General features: G+C 44.7%; 1 protein-coding gene across 1 annotated transcript in view; it reads right to left on the bottom strand.

The window, feature by feature from the left end:
- anks1b (ankyrin repeat and sterile alpha motif domain containing 1B) overlaps positions 1-20,944 on the bottom strand; it is a 196,613-nt gene extending 175,669 nt beyond the window's left edge. The window contains exon 1 of the mRNA XM_069715820.1: positions 20,746-20,944. Within this exon, the coding sequence (XP_069571921.1) occupies positions 20,746-20,876 (131 nt within the window). The 5' untranslated portion in view covers positions 20,877-20,944. The remainder of the gene's footprint in view (positions 1-20,745) is intronic.
- Between the last annotated feature and the right edge of the window lie 276 nt (positions 20,945-21,220).

The following is a 21,220-nucleotide window of genomic DNA, read 5'->3' as shown; positions in this document are numbered from 1 at the left end:
CTGGCTCCAGAACCATCCAATCCATATACAATAATCTTTCATTAAAGTAGTTCTCTTAATTACCTCCCACTTTATTTCCTTGTTTCTTTTCTGATCCCTAAATCATATGAAGGAAGAGCATGTAGAGATGTAGCAGGCGAGCTGTTTAGCTTTCAAAAGGGTTAAACAATGCAGTAATTGGCAGGTGGGCACATGAAGGAAAAACTGAGTTAAGGCTGTCTGATCTTATTAGTGAGCGTTTAATTCTCCTCCCCCTCGCTGTCAAAACTCCAGCATCATTAAACATAGCTGACAGAGACACTTTGTGTCTGTAAATACAAGCTGTTATCCAACATATCAAATAAGGGCACCAATATCACTACAGATTTATTATTTTTAAAGCTGTCATGTTACCAGTCTTTGCTCTATGGTACAAGGTATAACTGCCTATTATGGGTTCTTAGAATAGTGAATTTGTCCATTTTAAAAGGCTTCTTTTCTTAAAAAGGAAATTAAAGGGAAATCTTTTTGTTGAAGCTTCTCAGGACATCCGCAGCCCCATTTTGGGAAAAACTCACCAAGTGCATACAAAATACCTGAAATAGAGATTTCGTAGTCAACAACTGCACGTAAGACACGTAAGAAAAGCACTCAGACTCTCATTCTCAGACAAAAACACATCGTTATAGATCATGAAACTGTTAGAGACCAAACTATTGTGTGATTTTTGGATTTGCATCAAACTCTCATCGGACACATTGAAAGTGGAGCCACTTAATTACCAGAAAGAGAGAAGAGGAGGAGAGACCGGCTCTCAGAGGATAAAGGGATGAGGAGGAAGAGAGCTTCACTAGGTAGCCAAATCTCTGGATGCTGAAAGAAAACATTGAAAAAAAGCGTGTGTGTGTGTGTGTGTGTGTGTGTGTGTGTGTGTGTGTGTGTGTGTGTGTGTGTGTGTGTGTGTGTGTGTGTGTGTGTGTGTGTGTGTGTGTGTGTGTGTGTGTGTGTGTGTTTGTTTGTTCCTCTCTGGCTTTCCCATGGCTATTTACAATCCAGTCAGACACTAGGGACTGTCTGGAGTTCACACAGAGCAGACTGGATGAAAAAAGTAAAAATAAAACACTAACATGACTGTTAGCAATACACACTATCAGAAACATCTCCTCCTCAGGCATCCAAACAAGGATACAAACACAGTCTCATTCATATGAAAGAATCAACTCCATCTCCCTGTAAAAACACATTCAAACACACAGCAGTGTATCAGCAGGAGTGAAGTGCTTTGTCTGAATACTGAAATGCAATCAAATTATTCTGCATACAAGTAAATAACTCTGTCTTAAAGGGCTATTGTAATTAAAATGAAACTGTTTTGGAAAAGATTTGTCCTTTTCAGCTCAGGCTCCCCTAAAACCACTGTGCGAATTGCACACTATTATCCAGCTTTAACGGTGGTTTGCAGTGTGTTCACCCGAGAAAATGTCAACTTGAAGGAGCAAAACACATGTAAAGTCAAAATCAAAGGCTAAAAATAAAACGTAGACAGGTGCAGCACAGCTCCGAAAGTAGATTATAAAGTATTATATTCAGAGAAAAGCACTTCCTCTTACTTGTTTGTTTGTTGTCTCACAGCTTCTGTCACTTCCTGTTAGGAGAGTCAGCAGCAGTGCCATAAAACACATTTTTACTGTAAATATAAAATGTAAAGTATAAAGAGATTTAGCACTGAAGGCAACCACAAAAAAAAAAAAAAAAATCTCCAGGATTAATTTCAAATTTATCTTGTTAAATGTTCTAATATCCTGAATGGCTTGACAAATAATTTTTTAATCCAACCAACGCATTTGCAAACTGTGAGGATTACTTGAATCCACTACACCGAGAGTGGCGATCCATCCGTCGGATAAACACACGTTCAGAAATTAATGGAAAAAGAAAAAAAGTGAGTGGAAAAGTGCAGAAAACAGATGTTTCAACAAAAGGACAATTGTATTGTTTGATGAAGTATGTAAATAACGTTAATCGCAGACTAATCCACCATCTGATTTATGTTTTGTGGTCTCCAGCAACACGACTTTTATGATGACGAAATTAGCTCAATTTAATATGGAAGTTGCTCGGTCTCAAAACTTTTTTGTTACTTTTTGATAGAACTAAACTGTCCGTTTCCAGTCTTTAAGCTGAGCTGAGCTAAGGAGCTTTAAGCAGTAGCATCAAGCTGACAGTACAGAGAGTGGTGTCAATCTTCACATCTAACACTGCAAGCATTTCAAGTCCAACCGTAATCACATTTATTGTGCTTCCGAATGTACTTTTAAGAGCCCCACATGTTAAAACGAAGGTAAGTATCAGCCGTCTCCTGCCGGTCTACAACCTGAAACACTAAAACACCACGCGTTGTCTATTTGTTTATTATCGCCGTGCCAGATGACAAGACAGAAAGTCAGATGAGGGTACGAACGGTGGTACGGTAGCATTTTCAAACAGACAAGAGGGGCCGACGGATCTTTTCTATCTCCGTCTCTCAGCTCCTTTGTGCGCTCGACAGGCTGACATTCAGGCTGGTACAGCCGACCAACGTTAATGGCCGCTTCAGATAAAGTGCGTGAACGCCGCCGAGCGAAATGAAACCCAAAAACGGGGAGCGACTGCGAGACGACAGCGAGGTCAAGTGTGTGTTTGAGCTTCTTTTTTCTTTTTTTTTAAAGAGTTTAAAAGCAGTGGAGACGCATTGGAGAGGGAGAGAGAGAGAGAGAGAGAGGACAGTGACTCATCTGTACAGATGGGACGATGGAGGAGAGAGACTCGAGCCAAACAGAGGGACGGAGAGAGGAAGGAGACAGAAGGGAATAATGGAAGAGTAAAGATTAATGCTAATGAACGGGGGGCTGGGGAGGAGGGGGGGGGATAATGATGAGTCACCGTGCATCTTTAAGTAAATTCACTTCACGGGCAGATGGAGGCAAAGCTGCAGGTTCGTTGTCAGACACAAGAATCAATCCAAACCGTTAATGAACGCGTGTCTCCGCCCAAGCTATAAAGGAACAATCACAGCTGTGAGCCAACAGTGAAGACGCTTCTCTGTATTTCAACACTAAGTTTATAGTTCCTGCTAAAGAAACTCATAATGGAGCAGCACTTAACAGCTTTAAGGTTGCCAGTTTATTAGGTACAGCCAGTTTAATACAAAAGCACTGCAATGAATGCTACCTTGTCAGCGTCGTTTAAGTCAATCATTTTCCAACGCAATGTGCAAGAAAACTAAAACAAAAACAGGATCCCATTAACCTCCATTATAAAGTCTCAAAAACCATATGTGCATAAGCAGATGACTTTTTTTTTCTTTGGGAGAACTAAACCTGCATTTTTACTGATCTAATCGTAGCTGTTCATGCCATGAAAAAAAAACCAGAGCAGGATATGTTCCTGCAGTCAATAATTATAGCCTACATGTTTATGTTATCATTATTTATGTCTTTAATTTTTTTCTGAAGGCATATTTGGTTTCCTTTTGCAGCTTCCATTTGTCGCTAGACAACGAACAACAAACAGCAAACACAACTGCTTGATCCAGATGTTGTGCGACTGTTGAGATGCTTTCCAGGCAAAATTTACGCAGCACGGCAATAGCTTCATTTGAATGAAAATTGTATGACGGTGCGATGAAATGTTGTCACTCATCTATGCTCACTTAAAATGAAAAATCATTTTTTTATTCATTTATTAAAAAGGCTCAATTAACAGCAAATCATAACAAAGGATTGTGCCTGCGTTTAACTGGCGTGTTGACCCGGGAACGACTTTGTCCAAATACCAAAATAAAATGATTCTACTTGGTTCAGCTAATGCCAGAACATTTTAGCTATTGATTCTTCAACATTGTTCATCAATAATACTTGTAAAAAAAATTTTTTTTTAAAACCTTTTAACTTTGAGTGCAAACTTCTGATGATGATGTCAGAGGTTAAAGGACACTTAATTTATAATTAACTTCACCTTACTTATATGATTACTGAAACCGACGACTAAAATGTCTAAAAATGAGTCGAGGCTTCAAAACAGCAGTTTATCAGAAAGAAAAAAAAACTGATCACTCAAAAAAATCTCACGCCTCATTGAGAGGTTGTAAACTGTCAAGGACACAAAACCTCTAATGCGGAAGGGCAACATGACAACGCAGACTAGATAATGCGACTGCGTGCCGGTCACAGTGAAACACACACACACACACACACACACACACACACACACACACACACACACACACACACACACACACACACACACACACACACACACACACACACGTATTGACAAAATGTCACTCTCTGTTGTCTGACACACTTCAACAGCCCATCGTCTGTAGTTAATCAGACCACACACACCCTGAGCTAAAAACTTTATTACACGATCTATACAATGAGGTTTTCTATCATGTCAATAAAGCTCCCTTGAATTGGAATTTAAATTTGGTACAAGGACGGAGAGACAGAAATGGACAGAGAGAAAGCAAGTGAACGAAAGAGCTGCAGTGGAGGCCTGGTAGAAAATCCATAGCCTGCCTGTTATCTGGACGATAATTGGTTTTCCCCCTCCACACACCCACCAACTCCCCCCCCACCCTCCTCCAGCCCCGCCCCACCCAACCACCCACTCCTCTCGCATCCTTCCTCTTCCTCCTCCTCCTCCTCATTCCTCCGACCTCGCCTGCTACCCCTACTTCTATCTGTTTCGCCCAGCACACACACAAATACACACACACACACACACACACACACACACACACACACACACACACACACACACACACAAATACAAACACACACACACAAACACACAAACACTCCCAGGCAGGCAGGTAACAAAGAGCACAGCAGGGACTCATCGTAAACACATCATTTTCCAGATTTTCACTTTGCATTTTCGCAACCGAACGCCGAACAATGAGCCGACGACACCGTGGAGTCGGCTTAGTGTCAACAAATGCCCCTCGCTGTTATAAAAGACACGGTGGCACACGCACGCGCACACATGATTAGCGTGAAGCGTGTAATCAGTGAATGGCCTGATTAGCGGGTTACACTACAGAGCAAGACAAAGAGAGATTCATTTACTCATCCACTTCAAAAAAAAAAAAAAAGCAGAAAAATGAGGGGGTGGGAGGGTGGAGACACAGGGGAGAGGCTATAAAAATCATTTTTGTGTGCCAGAAAGACAGACTGAGAGCAGACAGACACACGCTCGCTGCCAGATACAGACAAAGAGGCAAACGTAGAAGAATGCAGCGACCAGCAATAAAGGAATACAAGACAGCAGACAGGCATCGGAGGGAGTGGAGAAAGAAAAAAAAACAAGAAAGTAAGAAGGAAAGACACTGGAGGACATGAACAAAGACGGGCAGGCTTACAGATAACCACACACATATAATCACACACACACAAAGGGTTGGTGCGTAGGCTGGAGTCTGCAGGGGGGGGGCTCTGCTGTATTCACTAGTTGAAGATTCGGGAGCGCTTACTCAGCACAGTCTCCCCGTTACACCGAGAATGAGTCAGAAACAGGCAGGGACGAGGAGTGAGGAGGAAAAGAAAAGAAAAAGTCCTTATGAGGGTCGGATTTGTATTAATGCTGCTTTTGAACTTCAGGGAAGAACGCCAAGAAGAAGAAGAGACGCATTTCAGCTGTGAATATTTTTTTTTTTTAAAACCTGTGAGCCTTTATTTGATTTTTTTTCGTATCAGGAGGTAAAAAAAATACGTCCACACATTTAAAAAATACTTTACTATATCTCAGACTGAATCTGTCCGACGCACCAGAGCCGCAGACGTCTTTATAATTTCATACATTCTTCTTCCTTGTCAAAACGTGACACCTGCATTACCCACAATGCAACCGGGCGGCCGACAGCTCCGTCTAACGCGGCCTCCGTCTAGTAGCCTCAGGCCGAGGTGAAGAACGGACTGCAGAGGTGTCCACACCCTCCAAGTATATTTTACTTTTTCAAACCTTAGACCCAACTGATGCCGACTCAAGTGACGTCACTTGAGGCCATTTAGGATTTCGTGCTGCTCCCTTCCACATGTAAATAAACACAAACACACAAAACGTGTTTTAGTTGCCCAAAGACATTAAAGGGAATAATAAATACGCTGATGTGTTACCGGTGTATTCAATATGAACATGAAACATAAAAACTTCTTTTTAGTTTTGCTAATTGGTTACATCCAGACACGTTAAGGCCGACATAATGGACGGGGAACTTTTTACAAAACAAAAACAACGGCATTGATCCGTGCTCGAGGACATATCAACGGGACGCAACGAAGGCAAACGGTGGGAACGCGGATGGAGAGAGAAAGTGGGGCCGAGAGAGGAAGGGCGAGTCAAAGGTGGCGTGGCGGTTATGTTTCTAATCTGCAGAGTCGCCCCTCAGGGCTGCCAGGTGTGCGAATGTACATCATACACAGCCTGAAGCCACGGACACACACCTTCACATCAATCTTCCCCTGAACACACACACACACACACACACACACACACACACACACACACACACACACACACACACACACACACACACTTTCATTTCTGTCTTTAAATTTTGAACAAAGAGTCCAAATCGTTGGGGATAAAGGAAATATTAAGAGCAAAACAATCATTTTCCTCCTCTCCACTCTTGCCCCCCCCCCCCCCTTCCCACCCGTTCGCTCCCCATCTTGCCAATCTTCATAAAGCTCCACGACAATGCACCACAGGCAACTCTAATAATGACAAAGAAAGCTTTTTTTGGACACCGATTTGCCTTCCCATCAGAAGAAATCTTGCACTTAACCATCATGCATAAAACAATCTGCCGGATAATTCATACCCGGCTGCTTTCTGAGCCTCGCCGCTTGTAAGGGATAAATTAATTCTGAATTTGGGAGTAGTGGAAAGTAAAACTAGCGCTGGATGAATGATATAGTCTCAATTTTTCATTCAGGAGTGTGGGGGGCAGTTGAATATTTGATATCTCTTTTTTTTTGTCTTTTCTTAATAAAAAAAAAAAAAAAGAAAAGACTCATTCATCTTGTTGCTCACATTGGCCTGGGGAACGCTGGACAACGAGAGATGAAGTTACAGTGAGACAGTCTTCTGGGAAGTTTCCAGGTATTGAGGCTCATTATGAAGAAGATGGAGTACACCGGTGATGGAGTGAGGAGGAGGAGGAGGAGGAGGAGGAGGAGGAGAGGGGTGAATTGCGACACTGGATGAGGCTCGATCTGCATTCAGAGTAGTTGGAATTGGAGATATCGGGCTTTAAAGTTGTTTCCTCGTCTAAAAAGTAATTTAACTTTTTGAATTTGCAGGTCAGCTTCTTTAATAAACTTTTCAAAAGTCGACTTTCCTTTCAGTGGATGGAGGTAAAGCTGTGTAAAAAGGAATGATTTCTGATCTAACCCTCGCGTGAACCCCGAGACTCTGAAACAGGAACGCCTCGAAAAACACTTGATTTTCACTGCAACGCCTTTTTTTGCTGGATCTGTCCACACCTACGGTCGCTGTTTTGGGAAAGACTGGCAGCTTTTGAGTTAACACTGTGGGCCCGGTTATGGTTAAAGGTTAAAATATCTCGGCAATTATTGGACATTTTGAACACAAAAGATGTTGGTGTTCCCCAGAGGATGAATCAAACTGACTTTGGTGACCCCCCCCCCGGTACTTTTTACAAAGAGAGCTGCTGAGCCTCCACCTGCAGCTCCATCTAAATATCCCTCATTAACAGTCAGCACCACAAATCAGTTCAGCTACTTCAAAAGATGGAATATTTGTATGCTGTTTTACTTGTAAACAAACCCAACAAAACCGTCTGAAAAGCAGCTGTACGTTGCGTTTGGAGCACAATAGTAGACTTTCGACCTGCCAGCTTTACCCGGCGGAGTTTACGCTTCGCCTCATTTTACGTTAGTTATTGAAGAAGTTCCACAGAGAATGAGGAACCTCATGGCTGCAAATTATAATTATATAACCCCTTTGTGTATCCATATACATTTCAGTGAGCTTGCTTGCTATTTTAGCCAATAGCGAGGTCATTATATGGATATGTTTATCATCGTACATTACTATTATATAATTATTGTTTTATACGCTTAATCTGAACAACCGAGGCTCGGAAGGGGAATAACAGCCGTAAGTAAGGACACCTGAGGAGCTCCCGGCCTACTAAATCATACATGTAGAAGTTGCGTCGGCCGTGTGTGGGCGGACACGGAGAGTATACGAGTGTCGGAGTATATTATGTCCATATAGCCTCACGATCGTTCGTCTACAAGGCTGTGGCACATATCATACGCATACTGAGAGCGTCGCTCTGGCGTGCCCGTGTGAGCCTGACACAGAGATCGGGAGAGAAATGAGACAACAACAGGCAATCTGTGGGCATCAGCAAATCCTGCCGGGAATTGTGTATCCCGTGGGAGGCTGTCAACTCAAGGTAATTCACTTCCTGGTTGCTCCGCACGCGCTCCCTTCCGCGTGGGCAACCGAGGGGAGGAAGGACGAGTGAGGAAGCAATTAAAAGACACCATCACAGCCCGGCGCGGTATCACACGCACACGCACACACACACACACACACACACACAAATAATTATTGTTTGATATGTAGTCTCTGTGACGATCTGGGATTCAGTCACACACTAATCAGAGGTGATTAGCTTTGTGTGTGTGTGGGGGGGGGGGGGGCAGCATGACTGGGAATACTCCATATTTGCACAGGCTAAAGATGAAAGAGTTTCTGGAGTTTTTTTTTAATCAATGAATGTGCTAAAAAGCCGTGCAATACGCTTTTATATATATATATATATATATATATATCTAGTCTCTGACTCACTGTGTGTATTTCATGTGTGTGTTTTAGCGTGTCCCTTAGCATACTGCTGATGTGCATTCACGATGCACATTCACGTCTCTTTAACGTCTCTGTGCTCATTAAGTCACGGCGGGCCAAGACGAAGCACTGCACCACGTCGAGAGGAAGGAAAAGACGATGAACCGGCTTGATTATGTAAGCTAACGGACAAAAGTATGCGGACACTCCAAACTTGCCCCTTCAATGGGATCACTGATTATTTATTTTATAATTTTTTTTTTTTCATTCTGCTGCCGGAACAGCCTCCGCTCTGGTTAGGAGCCTTTCAGCAGGGATTTGGTCCCATTCAGCCACAGGAGAGCATCGGGGAAGTCGGCCAGTGATGCCGGGCGACAAAGCCCGGCTCACATTCGGTGTTCGAGTCATCCCTCTGTGCTCTGTCAAGTTCCTCAACACCAAACAGAAATGTATTTTTCTTGTGCATAAAGGAGACAGTAAAGCGGAACAACGCAGGATCACGCCAAAGCCTGTAGTACACCCACCAGTCCACTAGAGGACATCTCGTTAATGTCATGTTTTTTTGGTGGTTTTTTTGTTGTTTTTTTTTGCCTCGGCCAAATGTGAGAAACCATTATCCTAGATTTAGGAAAAAACAACCATGTGGTTAAGGTTAGGAACCCAAGTTGGCCGACTTGGTTAGGCATAGGCACCAAAACTACTTGGTTTGGATTCATCAATCGATCAATCAAGTACTTTTCATACAGGTTGGTGCAGTTCAAAGTGCTTAACAGATGATTGACAGTCCGATAATAAGACAGGCAGCTGTGGCACAAAAAAATTTAAATAATTTAAGATTAAAAAAAAATTTAAAAAATTTTTTTAAACAAAGTAAAAACAAAAAAACTATTTGAAAACCTATTTGAGACTAATGCACGAAAGAATATGGAGATGATAAATACGGATCCCTTCGTTTAGGAAAATATTTCTTAAAAGAATTCCAAGGCATCTTCTCGCAGACTCGGATCCTGGACACGTCAAAGTCCATCCAACCACCCCCGACCCGCCATCTGTCACACTGAGACGCTGTCCCCTAGTGGACTGGAGGGTGTATTGCACACTTTGGCACGATACAGAAACGAGCCTTCCCCAAACTGTTTGTAGAAAAGTCGGAGGCACAATATTGTCTGGTCCTCAACATACGATGATCACGTCACACCATCGCTAACCTGTCAAACAAGTGCGAAAATCTAAATTCTGCTACACAAGTGTGAAATACAGTTTTACAACTTCAGGCCTCTAAAAATGATTCTAATGAATCACTTTTACACTGAACTACCTGTGACATGACACACTGCTTGCATAAGAGTTGTGAAGCTGTAGCATAAATTTCTCCCTTAACTGAAACTAAAAACTCTGTGTTGTTATCTTACCACACGAAAAAAAGAAAAGAAAACGGGTCTCAAACAAAACTGTTGCTTGTAATTCTTTTTCTGCGTAGTTCCTGTCCTGCAATGTACAAAGGAGCTTTTTGTTTCTGAGTTTAAGGCTCTATAGTGTCAGGGTGCATTTGTTCAAGAAGAGACATAAACAATAAGCACAGCAGGTCAAAAATAAACTCAGGAGCAGCGCTGCCAAATCTAATGGGTGTTTACACTGGACCTCAGGTTTTACTTCCAGAAAAGAGGTTTAGATAAGAGGCCAACTGTTTACAACCTGTCTCATTGTCTGAGGCCTAGTGTGAAACAAGAAGCTGCAGCAGCCTGTTATTCCCTTTGAGTTATTTGGTCTAAATGACAGGAAGAAGATTCTGGTGAAGTGGAAGCTTTTGGCATGAAAATGACCAAAAGCAAAGAGCCTGAATATGGGTGCAAAACACCGTCCTGTCAGTTTCATTAAAAAAAAAAAAAAAAAAAACACATATATATATATATACACATATATAAGGATTGGACATTAAAGGTAGTCCAAATTCACATAACACACATGCACAACTTCCGTGCAGGGCCCTGCAGCGTAGCTCTTGCCCTAACCACAACCACATAATGACATTAGCATTTCTAGCCCTCCTCTCTCCACATCTTATCTACTTCAAAAGCAGCGCTTCATTAAATACTGCCATCTATCAGAGAGCGAGGAGCCGAGTGGAATGTGTGTGTGTGTGTGTGTGTGTGTGTGTGTGTGTGTGTGTGTGTGTGTGTGTGTGTGTGTGTGTGTGTGTGTGTGTGTGTGTGTGTGTGTGTGTGTGTGTGTCTCCACAACACTCGCACTATGTGGTGTCACAGGCTCGTAGATTAGTGTGACAGACTGGACTTCACCCCCCCCACCACCACCACCACCATCTCCCTACCTCTCCCCCCCTGCCCCCCTCCCTACCTCCCTCCCTCCCTCCGGCAGCATGTTGCCTCCGCGTCTCCTCCGCTCAGTATCAACATGTTTGGTACTTTCGGGACCAAACACAACATGGCCCGAGCAGGACGTGGCCAGAATCTACTTGTGTGACGGGGGAAAGTCACGAGGCAAGAAAATTTACAGGGAAACCTCAGCAACGCTCTGCGTGAACAGCGTGAATTAGGTGTTTTATTACGTACTTTACAACGTGATATTTTGTTCCGTCTTTCGCACGTTCTTACAGCATTTTCTCATCAGTTTAGATAGTCGAGTATTTTGTCAGATATATTTATATTGTAGTCATAGGTAGATCATTTTGATTTCAGTTGGCAAAAACTAAAATCGCACAAGGCTTCTTAAATCTACATTTTAAATTGCAAATTAAAGTGTATATCTACGTTATACATACACTTCAATTTGTTGTTAAAGTCAACGGGGGGAAAAAAATCATCTTAAAAAATGACTCTGATTTGCCAAATATGATGTGCCAAACAGCCTGAATGTGGCAGGCCATGTTGCCAGATTTATGTCCGATTTGTAATCAATAACAAACCAAATCTCCAAGTGTTGACTCCGGCCCAAAATTGGGCCAGGTTCTGCTCACCAAAGCTAAATCTCTGTCCCAGTCTGCACTGCCAGATCCTAATCTAATCTGCCAACCATGCCGTGTATTCACCAAACCGGCAGAAGCTGTTCTGTTTTTGGGGAACTGAACTGTTTTAGTTTTGTTTTTGTTTTTTACACAGTCACACAAAAATCATGGCAGCGTTTTTCATCTCTGCTGAGATGAGATGAGCCCATCAAAGCTCAATTACTGGATTTCTACAGAGTCTGTAGTATCTCTGCCCAACACCAGTGCATCAGTGTGTTCGGATCAAACGCAAAGGATACTGTTGCTTCACTTTATTCCAGTGAATTTCTATCCGTGTTTGTGGTTATTTACCATCTAGAGCACCAAATGCACAGACAAGAGCTAATATTCAGCTCTTTGCACACCGCAATCCAAAATCTTTCTCACTCTGGTGTGTTCAACTGTTGATTGGACCTGTATGTAGACCTGGTACATACACGCCACCGTGTATTTTCAACTTCGCACTCTGTTGTATTTTAATGTACTTGACAGCTACGACGCTTCAATTTCCCACCGAGGATAAGTAAAGTGATCTACCCAAATAGAAAGGTGCACCAACTGGTACATGTGCGCAGTGTGTCTGAAAAGGCTGTTTGTATGTTTGTGTGGCAGCTCAGATTTGATTGATCTCAGAACTGATCAGAAACTTTATGTTCTCTGCATGTTCATTTCTATCAGTCTCTTTTTTTTTTCATGATTAAGTCGTGCTGGAGTCAGAAAGTGTGACGATGAGAGTTGAATCAAACAGCTGCAGTCTGAACACACATCCTAACAGGAATAACTTCATTGTTGGTAAGTTACTAATTCTACCGTTACTGACTTTTCTTGTCTTAATAACTGTAACAATGTAATATGCACTTTTTTAATCAATTGCAAAGACGTTATTTCAACAATGTTTCATCGGTCAGCGTTGCAGAAGGAATTTGATTCCACAAACATTGAGTTAATAAAACAAATCTATTGAACGTCCTGCACATGACAAAACGTTTCTATATTTGTGATTGTTCATATTTAGCGATCGCCATCTGGGGATCATAGCGATGACACATTTTCTCACACCACCACAGCAGAATCTCCTCTGGGCCTCCGCAATGCCGCATTCGTCCTCTAACGGAAGACACAACCTGGACAGTCGTATTAACTCCCAGGCTGCGGTTGGAGAAGCGGGCAGTTCTGAGAAGAGGTGTGGATTCCCTGAATTCCACATTCGCCACCATCAACCCAACACCGGTGTTGCACCAAGAGGCATGATGGGTAAAAGATGCTCCCACACGGCGATAACAGATGTAGTGCCGTGTGAGATGAGAGTGAGAGAAAGACGTGGCGGGAGAGAGGGAGAGAGAGAGAGAGAAGGACGGCTGTTTTTGATAAGATAGGGGAGACCAAAAAGCGGAGGGAGGAGGAAACGATAAAGAGCGACAGCGGGGAGGCTTGATCGCCCGTCTCTGGAGAGGAGTTAGAGGGAGGAGAGAGATTGTGGAGTGAGTGATGGAGAGAAAGCCGGAGAGATATTGACAGAGAATCCGGGACACCAGATGGAGGGAGGGAAAGAAAAAAGAGATTTGAGTCTAAGACAAAAAAAACAAAGATTTTGATTGTGTGTGTGTGTGTGTGTGTGTGTGTGTGTGTGTGTGTGTGTGTGTGTGTGTGTGTGTGTGTGTGTGTGTGTGTGTGTGTGTGTGTGTGTGTGTGTGTGTGTGTGTGTGTGTGTGTGTGTGACTTGGCGAGTACGGAGGTCTCGGTTTCTTGGCAGGAAGCTGCAGCAGAGCTTGGCCCGGACCCTAATGGAGATGTAAGAAGCCTCTGAGTTTGATCACACACGAACACATGCACACACACATATGGAGATGGAAACAAACACACACACACACACACACACACACACACACACACACACACACACACACACACACACACACACACACACACACACACACACACACACACACACTTTCACACCACCATCCCCTCTTGATCAGTCTGGCTCCAGACAACCTCAATGCACTGACGCCACTGTTGAACCCAAACTTAAGTAAAATAAATCCTGCGGCACAAAGCACGTTTATACAAAAAAGCTTCAGCTTCCAGAAACGTTTCAGTCAATTACGCAGGTGGAAATAAGATTTAAAAACGCCGGTTGTACAGCAAACACACTGTAGATTAACTATTGGAAGATTATTGTTTGTTAAATCTGCAGCTCCTCCACATCTTTCCATAAAGCATTTTCAGAGCGGGCTCATCTTAAGAGGATTTTAACGACAACAAATAGTTTCATCTTGCAGAAGGACTTGTTTGAAAGTGTGGAGACACATTTTTAAAACCATCCTCAGCCTGACCCAAAAATCTAGAGCTCAGAATTTGTTGTTAACGTGTTGTTTTTCTGACTCGTTGCAGTTTAACTCGATGTACAGGTGCACACCGGGAACCTGTGACATCACTGTTGGATGTGGTTGCAGCTGCAACAAAGCTGACCACGGCAGTTTGCCACTCGGTTAATAAATTGATCTTTTTGTCTGTAAAATGTCCAGAAATAGTTAAAAACACACATTAAAAATTCATGAAGCCACCGGATAACGTGTTCAAATTGCTTGTTTTTCAACCAAGAGTTCAAAAAAAAACCAAAGATATTCAGTTTAATATCACATTTGGCAAAGAAAGCATACTGCAGCTTTTGCTTGAAAAAAAAGACTGAAACAATGAATATATTGACTAAATTGAGAAATCAATTGTTTCAGCTCTATATAGCAACATGTCCATTGTGATAAAAATACACATACTGTACCATGACAGAGGATTTTGCTGATATCTTTTTAAACTTGACATGACCGTTAAATAACGTACCAACAGATCAATCAGCATGAGCACCGGTCGCACTAAACCCCATGTGCACAATAACCGGTGACACACACACATGCTCTCAGGGTGAGTGTGAGTGTGTGTGTGTGTGTGTGTGTGTCCTCTCTTAACCCAGTCCTTAATATGACTTGCATTCCCCAGAGTTAACCTTTGACCCAGTCTAGGTCTCCTGCACCACATGGAGCTCTCAAGATTTCCCCCTCACCCTTCTGCCCTTGGTAGAGAGAAAAAACACACACACACACACACACACACACACACACACACACACACACACACACACACACACACACACACACACACACACACACACACACATACACGCACAATTGTGGACACCAGCAGCGGTTATGCAAGGACAGTGGTTATGTCACACACTTGCGCGCACACACACACACACACACACACACACACACACACACACACACACACACACACACACACACACACACACACACACACACACAAAGAGGCGGCTTGCCAGACTTTGGAGGTTTTTGGTCGTCTGATTTGCTGCTTCCTGAAATGGAGAGCTGAAGTGCTGCGGCCATGAAACGACTTGAGAAAAATAAACAAGAGATTTGTGGGGTTTCTCTCTCTCTCGCTGTTCATCCTCACTGGACGACACGGGAAACCATCATATCATCATACCACCACCACACACACACACACACACACACACACACACACAGGGAGAGCTTCATGCTGTGAGCTACAAAGACAGAGAGCCGCTTCCAGACTCCAACACAAGCAAGGGAAGAAACCAAAAAATAAACGCTGGGAAGAAGATGCCAGTTAAAACAGAGTGTGTGTGTGTGTGTGTGTGTGTGTGTGTGTGTGTGTGTGTGTGTGTGTGTGTGTGTGTGTGTGTGTGTGTGTGTGTGTGTGTGTGTGTGTGTGTCCTGTGGGAGGTTGTTTGTTTGTAAAAGAAGAGGAAGGTAAGCACACCTAGCCGCACACACAAGAAAGAAAAAACAAGACGGGCTTTCCCCTGAACGTTATTGAGCGCGAGGCAGAGTGAAGGAGGGATCAGCCGCCATCTGCCGAATCATGACTCACTCTCTTTTGTGTGTATCAAGCTTTCAATCAAAGCCACTCCGCCACACTCACTATGTTGTCACACACACGGTGCATGCAATTGTCCTCATTTCCTCTGTAAGACACGGCACAAAGTATGATGTGCGCGACGGCAGGAATTCATCTTCGCGGTGAACATCAGTCGGCGCGCAAAGCTGCTTAAAAGGACCACAAAAAAAAAAAAAAAGACACAATCAGATCATTTACCTCTTCATGACCGTAGGACGTTCACCACTTTAACATGGACACGAAACATCTGTACTGATGTATTATACTTATATTTTCCGGTCAGTTTAATAAATGAAAACCAGTCAACTCGTAACAATATTCCACGTTCAGAGCGGCGGAAAGAGGCGGTAAAGAAAAGAAACCCAGCGAGAGATTTGTAAGAGAAAAAAAAAACCCACTTGTTTAAAAGGTGTAACAAGAGAGGAGACTGAAGTTGTTTGTTTTTATAATTGAATGTAACAAGGATTTATTTTGAAAAAAAACAACAAAAAAACGTGAGAGAGCATCGTGCTCTCAATTCTACACAAGAAAACGGTGATTCTCATCTTATCCAGAGTAAAACCCTGAATATCATTCAGCCTGAATTTGTCACACCAGCAGAGAGTTTCTCATTTCTTCCCGAAAAAAACCTCAAAATTAAATCTTCCATCCGTCCATCGATTCATTCATTATCTATACCCGGGGGCGGGGGAGGCGGAGCCTATCCCAGCTGACTTTGAGTGAAGGTGGTCAGGTCACCAGTACAAATGAAACACTTCCTTCTAATTTAAGCACAACTTCAGTTTGCACATAAAGACCTGATTGGATACAACGGAGATTCAAAAGTTCAACTCGTCTGAGGTGTAAATGCGGGAATATCAATAAAGCCCGGCTGCGGTAGACGTCGATCCCACAGCTGAGAAAAACGTGCGGATCAGAGCTGGCGGATTTGTTTAAATTAGAAATTGCACCGATCTAATCCGGCGGATTGGTATCAGCGCCGGCACTGACCTGATTAAGCAGATCAAACATGACCAATCCATAAATACAGCTTTTTTTTTTTTTTTTTTTTCTGCTTAATGCCATTACAAAGGTCTGTTTTTGCAGCAAGTTATTTAAATTCGGTCAGATCGCAGCCTCAGCTTCGGGCTACCTTCCATAAAAATGACCCCAATGAGGTGAACACAGTGCGGCGCACCGGTGGGATCGCCACTCTGTAGGTAAACAAGAGACGAGGTGTCGCATCAAGAGAGAAAGGGGGAGTAAATGCATCCTCAGTTAAAAAGAACAAAACGCATCATAAATGCAAAGTGGCGATGAAATGCTCTGATGGAAGGGCATTACAAGCCCTTAATGAATTATGTAAACTCCTTATTACCAGACATCCAACCAATAGAAAAATGTTATTTTTTTTTTTTTGTTTTTTTTAAGGCTTTATCTTTCTTTCCCGGTGCAGAGACCTACAAACACACCACGTACAAGCACAGGTCATCTACAAGAGAATATGACCCATTAAACAGCAATGAGATCATCCACTATTGATTTTCCACTGTGTGTTCATGTGCAGCGCTCCAATCCACAAAACTGCAGCGGAGGATCGTCTTCTCTACATCCTGTACTTAATGTGTGTGTGTGTGTGTGTGTGTGTGTGTGTGTGTGTGTGCGTGCGCGTGTGTGTGTGTGTGTTCATGTCCTACTTGGCGGTTTAGCGCGATTCCTTCGGCAAAAAAAAGAGGAACCTCATGACTTAGGAATGCCATGAATGGCTCGGAGGCCTTAAGATGGGAAACTGTGCATTTATACCCCCAAAAAAAAAAAAAAAAAATCGCTCCCATAACGTTAGCCTGGCCTCTGCACACGCTCCTCCGCCGTGACCTCGCCGATGACTCACTCACCGGCTAAAACTACAAACAGCTCTCTATTAGGAGGTGTGTCACACAGCACACACATTTAACACTGCCTCCAACCAGATGGACATGTGTGTGTGTGTGTGTGTGTGTGTGTGTGTGTGTGTGTGTGTGTGTGTGTGTGTGTGTGTGTGTGTGTGTGTGTGTGTGCGTGTGTGTGCGTGTGCGTGTAGCCCACCCAGTGTCTTGACCCACTGAAAGCCAAGTATATGTGTAACACAGTACTCACTGACGATGACCTGCAGACATATTTCCAGTAACGATACGACTGACCTCAGCTCCGGCCCGGCACTTTGTTCCCCTGCCCTGAACGGCACATTTCTTCCGGCGTGTTCTCTCAGCCGGGCCGCGAGTTGTTCCGTAATCCGCTCGGTAAGATCCATATTTAATTCAGCGGTTGGTAAACAATCCCCGTGCTTGAATAAATTCCATTCATAATCCTAATTTTTTTTTTTTTTAAAGTAAACGCGATACGCAACGGAGCGGACGGCTTTGGGAGATGAGATACGCCGAGTAACGAGTTTGGTGTCGTTTTTCCGTTAAGTCCCCGCGAACGACATGAATTCACAGTGTGAAGGATAAACAAACACCACCGGACAAACTCCTTGTGATGAAGTTTTGCGTCGGCTCCGTGTTTGTACAAAGAAAACAGACCAAGTAAAGCGCTCAAAAACAAAAACAAAAACAAAAAAAGTCAGCGTAACGCTCGAGTTTTGACTTTGCTTTCGATGGAGACGAGCACACGTGGCAACAACTGAACCGTCGTCATGACAACCGAATAAGCATCACGTCTTCGAGCTCATTCAAAAAAAAAAAATATATATATATATATATATATCACAGATAATGACTTGAAATTCTCCAACCCAGCGAGCTAACACGCTTCACAATGAAAACGCAACCACGACGTGATCACTCCTGCACGTGCCGGACGAATCTGACCGGTCGATGGCGCCAGAGGAAGAGTCAGAAGGGTTCATCCTCTGGGGATCCTGAACGTTGCCACTGAAATTCACGAGAAACCAACCCAGACCACGGTCTGGATCAAAGACTCACTGAATCACATCCCTCCATTGTGGCGGGGAAAAAAAAAAAAAAAAAAAAAAAAAGCACTGAGAACTTTTGTCTGCCACAACTTTTGTCCTTCCCGCTGAAACAGCGAGTTCAGTTTACATCAACTGAATTGTCTCACAGGGGAGATTGATGTGCAGAAAAGGAAGAACCGAAACACACGGACACGCCTCCAACGCCGGCGTCTCCAACCGCATGTTTTCTGACCGCCGGCGGTCGACCCACGGAAAACAAAATGCACCGCGTGTTCTCGACGCCGCGGTCAAAATCTGACAACACGCGTTCTTTTCTTTTCCCCGTTCAAACAAACAGCGCTCCTCTGTGCTGTTGCAGGTGGGACGGACGTTGTCAAAAGCCCTGCCGTCTCCTGTTGCTTCCTCTGTTTGGGGTTTGGGTGGGTGGAGATGGGGGGGGGGGGGGAAGAGGGGGCTTCACATAATTTTTTTATTTTTTTTTTTTTTTTAAATACTTGCAGCCAACTTCCAATGAATTGAGCAGTATTCAAATCAGGATGTCTTTACTTTAAAAGGCGTTCATTTCTCCAGCAGGAGTCCAAAAAGGCCCTCGCTGTGGGGGGGCTGTTTGCCATCCTCCCCCGCCAGCGTGCGACCCCCCCGAGCCCGGTCGGAAGACGCTCCAGCTCCAGAGCCCGAGGCGGTACTCCTCCTAGACGTCCCCCCCGCCTTTGATCTCCTAAATCACCTGGCCCGGCCCCGGCCTCGGCCCGAGCAGAAAGAGGGAGCGGCCGCAGGGCCGGGAGGAGGACAATAACCAGCAGGTCGTTGTCGCGGCCCGAGAGAGAAAAACCCGTTGAGAGATTCTCATTGCAAAAAACAAAAAAACAAAAAATGTAGATTTGTAATTTGATCTGATTTTCACATCAACGGATACCGAAGATTGTAAAATCGAACTTTGCGTATGAGCTCCGAAGTCCCAGGGCAGGGAGTCGGAGGTTGCACACGGTGAAAATGATGACCTGACGACGCACTCGAACAGCATTTCTTCACCTCGCCGGCGTCCCCGTTCTCGAAGAGAAACGAGAAATCGCGCGGCGAGTGAACTTCTCAAGCCGGAAGAAGCCGCCGCCGCCGCTTTCGCCCCCGAAATCCCACAGTCACCTTTTCGGGAACTCCACCTTCGGTTTAACGTCCGTTCCTCTGAACAAAGAAGCGCCGCGAAAGCCGAGCCGTTTCGCAGGCAGGCCGAGCTGGGACGTCCCCGCGCTCTCGGGCCTTCTCCCCCGGCATCGTGCGAAAGGACGCGATTTGGGGGGACGCGAGACGCCACGCCGGCATCGGTTTACCAACACGGTGACACACAATCTGGAGGGGTTCGTCGAAACGGCTCCTTTCTGCGCAAACAACGAGTGAAAGGCACAGACTGGAATAAAAGTTCGCGGTGTCTTGACGACGCTCTGACGGCCGAGGGGGGTGGGGGGGGTGGCTTCCTGTTCTGTTGTGCTCGGCGTGCACTGGAGAGGACGTGAGGCGTCCCGCGTCGACCGCCGATTGTGTCCGCTTCTGCGGCCTGCAGGACTTCCACCTTGGATTGAAACACAACTCTCACCGCTTTGCGTCACACACACACACACACACACGCTTCCTTTCTCTGCCTCTCCTGTGTCACGCAGCATGTTGCGACCCAACAACCAGATCTGCTGGTTGCAACACTATGTCTCGGAGATACCGTATGGTGAGGTTGTGCTGCTGATACAGAGCTGAATAATAAAAGAAAAAAAAATAATATATATATATATATATATATAGTGCAGTCTATACTGCAGCTGGTTGATGTGAGGCTGTGACTGGAGTCCCTTGGCTCATTTCTAGTGCACTGACCTAAAATGAAGCTGTATTAATGCCTAATTTTGCAGCACGGGAACCCCTCTCAGGAATCCCCTCCACCCCCCCCCCCGGGGTGACCCCGGGGGGAGGAGGCGGGGGGGCCTCCCCGGACACCGCAGCGGTCATAAGAGTCAGATTGAAGCGGGCTGCTTACCTCAGGAGGTTGGGCAGAGGGATGGAGCCGGAGCCCGACCCCAGTATTCCCTTCTTCCCACTCAATAATTTCTCCACCAAGAAGACGTTCCCGGTCCGGGCGGCTTCCAGCAGCTCCTGCTCCTTCCCCATTCCGGACACAAGTTTGGAGGGACGCGGTGGTACAAATCCAACAAATCCTTGCGCTCCTCCCTCCTCCTCCTCCTCCTCCTCCCTCCTCCCCTCCGACCCCCTCTCTCCTCACTGTCTGGCGCGGGGAAGCATCTGAAAGGACTCCTCGCGCCGCATGCCGCCGCCGCCGCCGCTGCACGGTGAATTAGGTGTTATTGATGCTGCGGAGCAGGTCTGACGTGGACAGCTCTCTCTCCCCCCCCCCCCCCCCCAACACACCCCTCTTTTTTTTTTCGGTACCTTTATAACCTCAAGTCCACTCACCCGCGCGGCTGCCTTAGTCTTCCGCTGGCATGAGCCCCGCC

This window comes from Brachyistius frenatus, unplaced genomic scaffold (genome assembly GCF_029030835.1).
Source record: "Brachyistius frenatus isolate BFR_SWC_R1_liver_20210118 unplaced genomic scaffold, ASM2903083v1 Contig_148, whole genome shotgun sequence".
NCBI classification, from domain to species: domain Eukaryota; kingdom Metazoa; phylum Chordata; class Actinopteri; family Embiotocidae; genus Brachyistius; species Brachyistius frenatus.
Note: the sequence above shows the minus strand (reverse complement) of the source record. Positions and strands in the feature narration are given on the sequence as shown.